The sequence below is a fragment of the Calidris pugnax genome, unplaced genomic scaffold (genome assembly GCF_001431845.1).
Source record: "Calidris pugnax isolate Ruff unplaced genomic scaffold, ASM143184v1 scaffold272, whole genome shotgun sequence".
NCBI lineage: Eukaryota > Metazoa > Chordata > Aves > Charadriiformes > Scolopacidae > Calidris > Calidris pugnax.
Window position 1 is genome coordinate 401,689 of NW_015091016.1, and position 13,122 is coordinate 414,810.

Sequence of the window (13,122 nt, forward strand, 5' to 3'; positions counted from 1 at the left end):
TTCCCTGTTCCAGTTTGTGCCCATTCCCTCTTGTCCTGTCCCTGGGCACCACTGGAAAAAGCCTGGCCCCATCCTCCTGACACCCACCCTTTGAGTATTTGTAGGTGTTGATCAGATCCCCTCCTCAGTCTTCCCTTCTCCAGACTAAAAAGCCCCAAGTCCCTCAGCCTTTCCTCATAAGAGAGATGTTCTAGTCCCCTCATTGTCTCTGTAGCCCTTTGCTGGACCCTCTCCAGCAGTTCCTTGTCCTTCTGGAACTGGGGAGCCCAGAACTGGTCCCAGTGCTCCACATGGGGCCTCCCCAGGGCAGAGCAGAGGGGCAGGATGACCTCCCTCCACCTGCTGGTCACACTCTTCTTGATGCCCCCCAGGATGCCATTGTCCTTTGCCACCAGGGCCCATTGCTGGCCCATGGGCATCCTGTTGTCCCCCAGGACTCCCAGGTCTTTCTCCTCAGAGCTGCTCTCCAGCAGGTCACCCCAACCTGTCCTGGTGCAGGGGGTTCTTCTTCCCCAGGTGCAGCACCTGCACTTGCCCTTGTTGAATTTCATCAGGTTCCTCTGCCCAACTCTCCAGCCTGTCCAGGTCTCGCTGGGTGGTGGCCCAGCCTCCTGGTGTGACAGCCAAAAATAACAACCAAATGCTAAGAAGTTTCAGAGGAACACGCTCGTACCGGCCCCCTCCATGGGTTTGAAGACGGGCTGCGACTCAAAGTGCAGGTCTCTGTCGTCCATCGTCCACGAGTCGTTGCGGTCGAGGAAGTCCTTGTAAGACAGCTTTTCATCCATGATTTCTCCTGGGAAAACTGAAATCAGAGGAGAAAACCACATGGTCAGAAGTGAAACATTAAGCTGAAATATTTAGAATAGATTACTGCATGATATGACATTGAGAGGCCAACAGTTAGCCAAACCGAGATGATGAATATTCATTTTTTACCACTTTGATCCAACTCTTCAAATACAAGAAAGAGAATAACGGGATTTTTTACATCTTGATAGACATCTAAGATCAAGAGTGGATGCACAGATCAGAGTGATCTCCTGTTTTCAAGCATCGGACAATTCACCCCACCTTCTCACACTCCTCTCTGGGGAGATTTTTCACTAACTTTAGGGCTGGAACAATCCTGAGACCCTGAATTTGGAGGCAGAGCAAAGCTTTCACGTCTGGCAACAGGGAAACACAACACACAAGTTGCACGTTGGGTCACAGCAGGGAAGGAGGGGAAGCAAAGCCCCTTCCTGTCCTGCCCATCGACTCGCACGCACCAAACCCCACCATGCAACGTTATGCTCTAATAGAAATTCAGATTGTAGAAGAGTCCCTATTCACATTCTGATCCAACTAACAACAAAAAATATTTGAATAACAATAACACACATATATTTTTTACCCTTATGTGAGCTCCGGGGGCTGGAGAACGGGAATTCAAGGGATAATTCCAGTAACCACAAGCTCTTCTACTACATCACTCCTGGGTAAACCCCCCCAGAAAGAAAGCGCTGGGGAACTGCTCCTGAATAAACTGAATTTCTGTCCGTCGGCGCAGTCATTCCCACCCCTCTCGTGCTACGCCCCCCCAGATGCTCCGAGCATCCTAAAGCGCCGCTGATTTGGCAAGAGGAGGCTGCTTTTCTGCCAGTGGCTTTTAGCCCTTATTCCGCTCCGTGCCCGCGTTTGCCACGGTTGACTGCAGCCGGGAGGATACAGGAGCTTCCCAAGGCCCAGCTTGGTGGCCATTCTGGCTCCTCCGTGGCCACCCCCAGGTGTGACGGTGGCAAACGGCACCCGGGAGGTGACACCCGAAGGCAACAACCCCCCCCTTTCCCCACATTCGGCAGAAGAACCAGCGTAGGCAACGGCGGCTGAGCAGGGGGTCGCCTGAAGGTTGACAATTTCAGCAGGAAATATTTGATTAAGACAGACACTGATCGTTTAGATGTGCGAGGTATTTTGAAGAGAAAGTGTCACTCCGTGTGTCAGGAGGCATTATTTATGATTATTTGCGGTGCAGAATGGCAAGGGATTTAATTACATGCTGTCGTAAATTCTTCTGGACGGGAACCTGTCATTCATTTGTCTATAAAACTCCATTAAAAGCAAAAAACCAGAAGATCACAAATGTCCTTGTCAGGGTGAGGAAGACACCCGGGAGCAGTTAAGAAAATTTGACATGAATTTTCTCAAAGATGCCTTGAACTGAGCTTCAGATAACACTCACAGTAAGTTGACCAACTGTAGAGCACATCAATTGAACCCCAAATGTTTTAATTAAATCTGTTAGTACCAGATCACAAATACACGTTAGACCAGGAATACGGGTTGGCATATTGCTATTATTAATAGATCTCACGGGGGAGGAACGTAACATTAGACTCACAACAGGTAAACAGAACTAAATCCTCCACTTTTATTTTTTTGGGTGTTTTTTTTAGCAGACGGGTTGTGTTTGTACCTTCGTTTCCAGGGATGGGGCATCTCCCACCGCTCTGGGAGACCTGGGCCAGGGTCTCCTCCTTGTGTCTACTCTAAATCTCCTAGAAAGGGGACACTTCCAGCTTCTTTGGTGCCCCCATCCCAATATTCAGTTCCTCCTTATCCACGCTTGGTGGAACACAAGAAATGGACTCTCAGAAACAGGGTCCCAAGGACTGCAGAAAAGAGGACTTTTCAGCTCCAAACCCAGTTCTGGGGACCCTCCTAAAACACACACGGTCTGTGCGTGGTCTATGAATAAACGATAAATTAAAATAAAAGGCAACAAAAATGAGGAGCCAAACTCTTATCGAGTGATCCTGTAAGTGCCCATTAATACGTGGCAGCAGCAGGCAACGGACTCAACCCAAAATGTAAATTTGATGGATCCCACCAACCCGTAAGGGAATTTTACCCAGTGCTAAAGCTCGCCGAGGGCTGAAAATCCGGTTACGACGGAAGATAATATAAACCAATGTAGGATTACGGCTTAGAGTCTCGCTTAAAGAAAAGAAATAGCATTAACAACATACTTACAAAGCAAACTTGCTTCTGAAAGTAAAAATGCGGATCCCATGCAAGTGCACCTTCCCTCAACCGATCCCACCGCCGGCTCCGGGGGGAAAGAAAAAGGGCCAACCCTTTAGCAGAGCTGCTGACGGTGGGGGTTTGTTTGTTTTCTCCTCTGCTCTGCAAAGATCAGCAGGGTCACATAAGCCAATTCCGGAGTTAATCCACACAAACCAGTGCTTCGGGCACCCGGCGACACCGAGGCTCCCACCGCGGGGCAGCGCAGACCTCCGGAGGAGAAGACATCAACCTGTCCCCACCAACAGGTGGGACATCGCGCCCAACGCCCAGCCAGGAGCACTCCCAGGACAAGGATTACCACCATAAAGCCTTTTCGCCGCAGGAGATGCTAATCTGGAGAGGTCTCCGGCCAAGATCTCTCTAGTGAGAGGTTAAGTATCTTCAAAATGAATGAGTCTGCAGCCATGAGATGGCCCCATCAGCCCCACGCGACCAGAAAGAGAGAAGCTTAAGAGCTTCATTCCCAGAGCTGATCTCAAAGCTAATTTGCCCAGATCAGGGCATTGGTTCAGCATCTTAAAGGGATGCCGAGTTCTCCTTGCTGACATCACCCCTAAACCCGACAGAAGCAGCCAAGCCCCACCATAAATTCTCTACAATCTCAAAGGGAACGAAGTTCTCCCCATCTCCACAAGGTACGGTGTGGTACTGCCTTAAAAAGGAACTTTAAGAAGCGCCGTTAGACCTCAGGGGTTTGGTAACACACACATTTTTATATTCTACATGAGATTTTGAACTTCAGAACATCCCAGCACATGGATTCACGAGGTATCTGCCTGCATGTCCTCTCTGATTTTTTTTCACACACACACACGGAGGTGGTACCTTCAATGTGCTACCAACGGGGCTGGAGAGGATGGGATCAGGTGTGGAACATCAGGTCAAACCCCTTCAGGCAGCCAACATGTTCCAGGCTCTCCTTCCCAAGGTGTTCCTGGCTCTCATTCCCAAGACCTTCTTGGGCTCTCCTTCCCAAGACCTCCCTGGACTCTCCTTCCCAAGACCTCCCTGGACTCTCCTTCCCTCACTCAGGACACTGATGGATCCCTTCGGGCACGGAAAGCAGAAGCCTCACCTAAGAGGCTCCACAGTGTCTCTTCAAGGATGCTCAGCACTCCTTCTGTGCCTGCTGGCTTCAGAATAAATGGTACCTTGCAGGAATATCCCCTCAATATTTTATTATCAGATTCATTACTTTGTAAAATAGAACATTGTCGAGTTCAGTTCAGAGGGAAGGGTCTTAAAAATCCCTGTAAATGAGTATTACAGACAAGCTTCACCACTCAAACCTAAGGGATAAAACAAACAACTGCAGGGCAAAGGTTGCAGACCAGACACCAAAGGAAGTTTATACGTTTTTATCCAAGTGGATAAGAGCTCAAAATTAAAAGAAGTTTTTGCATTTAACAAATACATAAAGCACAAAACTGAGGTACGGAAAGCAGAAGCCTCACCTAAGAGGTTCCACAGTGTCTCTTCAAGGATGCCCGGTGCTCCTTCTGTGCCTGCTGGCTTCAGAATAAATGGTACCTCGCAGGAATACCCCCTCAATATTTTATTATCAGATTCATTACTTTGTAAAATAGAACATTGTCGAGTTCAGTTCAGAGGGAAGGGTCTTAAAAATCCCTGTAAATGAGTATTACAGACAAGCTTCACCACTCAAACCTAAGGGATAAAACAGACAAACAACTGCAGGGCAAAGGTTGCAGACCAGACACCAAAGGAAGTTTGTACGGTTTTATCCAAGAGGATAAGAGCTCAAAATTAAAAGAAGTTTTTGCATTTAATAAATACATAAAGCACAAAGCTGGCAACATCAATGGAGGGAACTTATCCAGACCAGAGCCATCAAACCAGTTACTTTCTGCCCAGTGACCTCACTCTCGTCAAACTGAAATACAGGCTACTCCATTTAAACTTCTCCTTTTTAAAAAAAAAAATAAAATCTGAGGGAACCTGAACACCAGACACGTTTCCCAGAGAAGTTGTGGAGTCTCCATCCCCAGAGACAACTCAAACCCAGCCGGGCAGAGCCCGAGCAGCCTCCTCTGGTTTTGGGGTGGGATCAGGACGTTAGAGGTACCCTCCAGGCAGGAACTTCAGATGCTGCTCTGGGAGAGAAGAACTTCTGCCCTTGCAGAAAAAAAAAAGGGCTGAGCTACCAGGAGCCAGCGCTGAAACCAAATCTAGCTGAAATGACTCTAAATACTTCAATTTGCTGCAATGAGAAGCACATTAAAACCATAAATACATAAAGCACAAAGCTGGCAACATCAATGGAGGGAACTTATCCAGACCAGAGCCATCAAACCAGTTACTTTCTGCCCAGTGACCTCCCTCTCGTCAAACTGAAATACAGGCTACTCCATTTAAACTTCTCCTTTTTAAAAAAAAAAATAAAATCTGAGGGAACCTGAACACCAGACACGTTTCCCAGAGAAGTTGTGGAGTCTCCATCCCCAGAGACAACTCAAACCCAGCCGGGCAGAGCCCGAGCAGCCTCCTCTGGTTTTGGGGTGGGATCAGGACGTTAGAGGTACCCTCCAGGCAGGAACTTCAGATGCTGCTCTGGGAGAGAAGAACTTCTGCCCTTGCAGAAAAAAAAAAGGGCTGAACTACCAGGAGCCAGCGCTGAAACCAAATCTAGCTGAAATGACTCTAAATACTTCAATTTGCTGCAATGAGAAGCACATTAAAACCCGCCATTGAGCGTGATGGGAAAAGGGAGAGCAGGGCTGTGTTACGGGTCCTGCAGACACCGCAGGGCATTTCAGACGGCGCTGACAATTCCAGAAGCATTTTATTGCTTTCCTTCTGAAATTCCATGCTGTTACACAATCCGGGATGCCAGAAAGGCTTAGTGCAGATGCCTGTCAGAACCAGTATCTCCTAACGGAAAAGACGCCAAGTCAGTAACTTTAAAGTTCAACACAAGGTTGATATTTGCCTTTAAAAAAAAAATAAATAAGAAAAGATCAGCAAGAAAGAAAGAAGATGCAATTGTTAGAGTTTATTGTATAGATTTTTCTCCTTACTTCTTCCTCCTGAAGAGACATTTTTTCAGTTTTGTGATATATTGAGAGCAAGAAGCAGAGATGGTGAGAAAGCCCAGGTCCCAGCTGGGTCCAACTGCTCTAGGAGGGATGTTTGTTCTCATGCTCCTGCTTCCACCAGACACTCTCCTTGCATTCCTCCATCCAGAACCACGCTCGAAAGACTATGCTTTTTAATCACAAAGGCAACTGAAACCCTGTTTTTAAACAAAAGGGTCTCTAAAGACTTATTTTCACAGCACTGTCATAGGCACAAATAAACGAAACAGCTCGACCCAGGAGACTTCCACCCGTAAGATGTTCCTCTGAGCAGGTACCTCTTCATAAATAAGAAAAGATCAGCAAGAAAGAAAGAAGATGCAATTGTTAGAGTTTATTGTATAGATTTTTCTCCTTACTTCTTCCTCCTGAAGAGACATTTTTTCAGTTTTGTGATATATTGAGAGCAAGAAGCAGAGATGGTGAGAAAGCCCAGGTCCCAGCTGGGTCCAACTGCTCTAGGAGGGATGTTTGTTCTCATGCTCCTGCTTCCACCAGACACTCTCCTTGCATTCCTCCATCCAGAACCACGCTCGAAAGACTATGCTTTTTAATCACAAAGGCAACTGAAACCCTGTTTTTAAACAAAAGGGTCTCTAAAGACTTATTTTCACAGCACTGTCATAGGCACAAATAAACGAAACAGCTCGACCCAGGAGTACCAAGAAAAGATCAGCAAGAAATAAAGAAGATGCAATTGTTAGAGTTAATTGTATAGATTTTTCTCCTTACTACTTCTTCCTGAAGAGACGTTTCTTCAGCTTCGTGATAAATTGAGAGCAAGAAGCAGAGATGGTGAGAAAGCCCAGGTCCCACCCTGGGTCCAGCTGCTCTAGGAGGGATGTTTGTTCCCATGCTCTTGCTTCCACCAGACACTCTCCTTGCATTCCTCCATCCAGAACCACGCTCGAAAGACTATGCTTTTTAATCACGAAGGCAACTGAAACCCTGTTTTTAAACAAAAGGGTCTCTAAAGACTTATTTTCACAGCTCTGTCATAGGCACAAATAAGCTCGACCCGGTGAGTTAAGAGAAACTAGTGTTTTCTGCAGGAAGATGAGGATTTCAGGAATACTGTCTGTGCTACCAGGCATCTTAAAACCAGACACTTGAAAAATGGCTGAATATATTTACTTTTTGCTATTTTTGGGCTTTTTGTTTGGTTTGTCTTAACTGAGAACTACTACTAATACAATTAAGATAGTTCTACTGTTTCACTTGGGGTTCCTTCCTCCTCCATATCCTCAGGAGTGAATCTTTCACTCCAAAGCCATTTGAAAAAGCAAGAGGAGGCCATGGAGATGCTGAGAGGGGGGGCTGAGAGAGTTGGGGGGTTCAGCCTGGAGAAGAGAAGGCTCCGGGGAGACCTTGGAGCCTTGGGGGTGGCACTGGGTGGGATTTAAGGTCCTTTCCAACCAAAACCATTTATGATTCTATGAAAATTCTGAGGCAAAAGACTCACAGTGTGGGAACCGCCAGGTCCTTACGGTGGGTCTGTCCATAACCCAGTTTGCTGGAGATGAGCCCAAGAGATGTGAGGAGCAGGGAGAGCAGGGAGAGTGTCCCTTACACTGTCCCCACCAGGCAGTGACACTGCAGTTTACAGCAGCGAGCTGTGACCCAGAGCGCTGTCATCCCTCGTTCCGAGCAGGAAAAAGTTATTTCCCCTGAAAGGGTTGTTACCAAATTTAAACAGTTTTATACTGATTCAGGGGATGCTCCAGTTCAACCACACGATGATAACTTCTTCCAGCGGGGCAGGGGGAGAAGCTGGAGCAGCATCTCCAACGTGGCAGTGGCACATTTGGAGAAGACAGACCGTGCTCCAGGTTAATCCAGGGTCAAGTAACTGTGGAGCACTTCAGAAGCCTCCAAGAAGAGCAGAAGCAGCAGTAAGGAACCAGCACAAGGGTTCCTTCAGGAAAGGTCAGTGCTGAGCTTGATGCTGAAGCCTTTCAAAAATGAATCATGGAATGGTCAGAGTTGGAAGGGACCTTAAAGCTCATCGAATTCCAACCCCCTGCCCTGGGCAGGGACACCTCCCACCACACCACGTTGCTCCAAGCCCCCTCCAACCTGGCCTTGAACCCCTCCAGGGATGGGGCAGCCACAGCTTCTCTGGGGAAAGTATACAAAGTGTGAGTATACAAAGGCATGAGCTGCCACCCTTGTGGGGTGCAAGGGCTTTGGTTTGAAGGAAGACAGGTTTGGGGGTCTTCTTCCTCCAGGGCAATGGAAGCAGTCTCCTGAGCAGGGGCATGGGTGTCCCCTAGACCTCTGGAGATGTGGATGGAGAAGGATGAGAAAACATTGCCTAAGAGACACACTAGACCCCATCCCTGGAGGTTTGGAGCATCAGCAGAGAGATGCTCCAGTCCCTCATCATCCTCAGAGCCTCCATTAGACTCTCTCCAGCAGTTCCCTGTCCTTCTTAAACTGGGGAGCCCAGAACTGGTCCCAGTGCTCCAGGGCAGATCAGAGGAGGAAGATGACCTCCCTCAATCTGCTGGCAATTCTCAAGTTCTCTGCTGACAACCTCCAAGTGCTTTTCTGCCGAATTCTTTCATCCAATGTCATCATTGTAAATAAATGCACTTATTTGTAAATAAAAGCACTTCCATCCCTATTGAACGACCACGAGATTCGAGCATATTCTTTTGAAAGTCAATATTTACAGACAGAAACACATACAAGAACAAGGTCCACACACCAAGTGTCCAGCCACCTACTGGAAAGAGATCCACTAAGAAGTACTTCTCAAGAGCTATTTCTCCAGCACAAAGGAGGGCACAAAACCTGCTGCCTCTTCCCAAAATTTTTAAAAAGCAAATTTAGGAAACTGGGGTCACGTTAAAGCAACCTCCTTACGCCCTCACCCCATCTCACCTCCACCTCACCTCCTCCCCTCTCACACAGAAGCAGGTTGGAAGACCTTCCCGAGCGCAGCACACCCCGTTTATTACCCTGCTGTTCTCCAGCTGGGTATTTCACCACTTTTTCTACTATCTCTTCATTAATTACATGAGGTTGCCAATGGGTAATGGCTCACGTCTGTAACCCAGGTGTGGTGCTCACCCTCTTCCATCTCCTGGGACCTTCTGCTCCCGTCCCCATGAGTTCCAGACTGATGGTTCGGGGCCTGATCCTGCTCCTTGTGTCTTAAAGACCTGCTCTTGAGGCCTGTGCTACACCCTCTTAAACATTATTACTTTCCAATTAATGAAAATCAGGACTAAAGGAGACAAGGGTGTGGATAGTGCAGCATTTTTTTTGGCATTGTTTTCTCCCCCACCTCTGTTTAATAGTTTTCTTTCAACCTTTGCTAACGTCAAAAAAACGTTGACTCGTCTACGTTATGGACCTTAATCTCGACAGTTTTTAACTCTCTCGAGATTTAAGTCCTAACTTCCTTTTTTACTATTTTCCCCCTTTTTTTCCAGACCCTTTGAAGAACTCCTGACACAGCCATGTCAGTGATGCTCTGCGAAAGCCTTGCCTATATACACACCAATCATTTGCCTTCATTAGTTTTTCAGCACTTTGTCTCCCCAGCAGATTTAACCCCTGAGATCCCGGACTGCCAAGATGAATTGAAATTCAACATCCCTCTCTCCCTGCTGCTCGCTCGAACCTTCACTTGCCTAAAAATAGCCAGTTCTATCATATTTACTTGCTTTCTGCTTTATCTTCACCTTACCCTTATCTTCATTCAGCTCTCAGAGGTAAAGCCAGGTGACAGAGACAGCGCCGGGGTCACCTCCTAACCCTTCTCCTTGGGAAAAAAAATATTTAAAAATCCCAACAATTTATTTCAGATATTTCTAGACCCTAAGCCAACACTTATCCCTCAAACCCGACGCCCGGAGCTGCTAGTGAGGAACCACTCAGAGGGCTAGAAACGTATTATGAATATGCACAGAGTCTGGGAACTCTGAAATAATTTAATATAATTCTGCTTCACCTTCAACCCCCCCGGTAGCAGCAATTCCACCCCCAGAACTGTTCATGTTTGATTGCTCCTCAGATTCAAAACGCTTCGTTTCTTTTGACCTACATATTCTGGCACCTTCGGTCTTTCCCCTCCTGCTTCAGAGGAACTGTTCAATATATATTGTCACCCTTGAAACATATAAATATATATCTATATATATATATATACACACATAGATATGGATAGATCTATTCTACTTCTCCCCGCATCCCATCTGTGCACGCACACAGAAGCCCCCCCATATGCTCCTTCCACGGAACGAGCCGGTGAGAATGGAAATAAGGGCTTAAAATAGCAAATTTTCCCCTTCAGCGTTACAGTCATGTTTGTTTAATGCCGAGATTAGAGCCCGTGTTCACACACACACACACACACACACACACACACACCATCTCCCTGACCTACTTTCCGCTCCGCAAAAAATCCCGCGGCGCAGGGGGGGAGCTCGGCCGAGGGATGGGAAGAGAAACCCATCCACCCCGGCCCTAAGTGTAGTTTTATGGCCATTAATTCCAGCTCGTGTCAACCTAATGACACCCAGGGACATCAAAGCCAGGAATACTGCATTTGCATAATACTGGCAGGAATCTACAATTCTATTAGTATTTACCCAGGAAGCTGCTGCTCGGGGAAGGAGAAAAATGAGACGCTGTCTCTGCTCCTCTGAAATCATGATAATTTACAGCCTTGGAAGGAGACAGCTGGTTTTCTAGGAAATTTTTTTTTTTTTAATCCCTCACTAAGGGTGTTATCTTGTCAATACTATTTTCTCTCGGTAAAATTAACCAAGAAAGTGCCTTTATTCATGTGGATGAGCCACCGGAGCGAAGCAGCTCCCCTGAAAGCCAAGGAGCTGGTATTTGCACAGGAGCTCCCACCTCCACATGTAAAATAAAAAAAAAAATAAAATTCAATTATTACTCAGATCTCTGCTCTAATGTTGAATTGTCTCACCTAGATGTATCTGACAGAGTCGGGTCTGGGGCACAGAGCTAAAAGCAGGAGCTCTGATGGTTGACAATGAGTCGAGCGGACGTTTCCAGGGTTGTCAGAAGAACTTTCCATGGCCCACAGTGCCAGCCCCGCCGGGCACGGCCGCAGCCAGGGAGGGAGAGGCTGATGGTTTGTTTTCATTTTAGGGAGGAAAAAAATACAAAAAATAGTAATACAACAGCCCACGGAAAGTCCGACCTTGAAACAGGGCTGGGCGAGCGCATGGAGGTGCGGAGGTGCCACGTGTGTCTGCTGTGCCCACCACCACATCTGGGGCACCCCCAAGGAAGGCTGTGGAAAAGTGGTGTGTATGGTCAGGCAGAATCAGAGAATGATGGAATTGTCCAGGTTGGAAGGGACCTTTGAGATCATCGAGTCCAACCATCAACCCAACACTGACAAACCCACCACTGGCCCATGTCCCTCAGCACTGCATCTCCCTGGCTTTTAAATCCCTCCAGGGATGGTGACTCCACCACTGCCCTGGGCAGCCTCTGCCAACGCTTCACAACCCTTTCCAGGAAGGAATTTTTCCCAATCTCCATCCTAAACCTCCCCTGGAGCAACTTGAGGCCATTTCCTCTTGTCCCATTGCCTGTTCCTTGGGAGAAGAAACCGACCAAGTCTCGGCAACATTCTGGGATTTAGTGATCACCAGAGGTCCCTTCCAGCTCCACATCCTTCTGGGATTCTGGGAGTGACACTCTGAAAGATAAGAAGCTGTTTGCTTCACTGAAAACCAGAAGTGCATTCACCGAAGAGATGCAAGACACCAGATTTTCTAGACAAAGCCTGAAGACTCGACTTGGCTGAAATCAAAGTATTTTTATCCGTAGCCGGGGGAAACGTTGGGGAAACTGGAGACACGAGGAAATGACAAGAAGGTAAATAAAGAATTGGCTAAGTGACAAGTGGCAAGGCAATGCCAGAAAGGGGAATTATCTTGCTGGAGGAACGTAACTAGTTATGGGAGTCTGAAAAACAAGAAAGCAGAATAAGTCAGGCTTAGTATCTTTATTTTGAATCTTAGAAGTTAGAAAGGGTGCTGAGGAAATGAAATTAAAAGATAAAGCCAACAAACGGTGCCAGGATGCCAAATTCAGTGATGTTGAGTATCAGAACAGTAGACACGAGACAACTTTGGACATGAGGAAAGTCAAGGTCATGCAAAGGACCAAAACAACAAATTAACAGGATTTATGCCTGTTAGTTTATCAATCTATTTATGCCTGTTAATATTTATGCCCACCTACAGCAGTGAGAATCTGGGTTCGCTTACCCAAGAGCCTCTTTCCAGGTTCATGCTCACTTTGTATCGTTATTAAATTAAAACACACATATTTCAAGTTGACTCATAAACATTTTCAGTGTCTCGGTCACCAACAGATGAGGTGGAAGTGGCTCAGCCCCAGTGGGACCAGCATGAAACACCCTGCAAGAATGACCCACAGCCTCGAGGTGGAAGCGGCTCAGCCCCACCAGTGGGACCAGCGTGAAACACCCTGCAAGAATGACCCACAGCCTGACCCCAAAGTTAAACTTTATACATCATCCCCGTAAAATGGGCAAAATCACAGCTATTTCTCTGAAAAGGGCATTTACACCTTGGGTTCTCAGCAGGATTGGTGAGTTCCATAAACAGCGATCAGAATGGACAGGCTGGGTTAAGTAATTAGAATTTAACCTTGTCATTTTGGGCTATAACCAGCACAGGGAGTAATTTGAAGCTTTAAGAAAAAGCCAAGGTTGTAGTAACTTAATTGTATTTGACAATTTGGCTACTCTCTCCGCTGTATTTTACACCAAACACACTGCAAATACCAGTATCCTGTGAAAACTCAGTCAGATGCTTGTCTTGTGTTAACTGCAGCCGCGTGACACTCTCTCTCTTTAAAATGCGTGTCTGGAGGGACTGTATCTTTCTGTGGGTTTCAAAGACTGAATGGAAAGAAGTCCTTTCAGTTCTTCACCATT

General features: G+C 46.8%; 1 protein-coding gene across 7 annotated transcripts in view; it reads right to left on the reverse strand.

Annotated features, from left to right (window-relative positions):
- Positions 1 to 13,122, reverse strand: part of MAP4 (microtubule associated protein 4) — a 123,857-nt gene that overhangs the window by 58,109 nt on the left and 52,626 nt on the right. For all 7 annotated transcript variants that reach the window (XM_014955768.1, XM_014955766.1, XM_014955764.1 and 4 more), the window contains exon 4: positions 674 to 805. In XM_014955768.1, the coding sequence (XP_014811254.1) occupies positions 674 to 805 (132 nt within the window). The remainder of the gene's footprint in view (positions 1 to 673; positions 806 to 13,122) is intronic.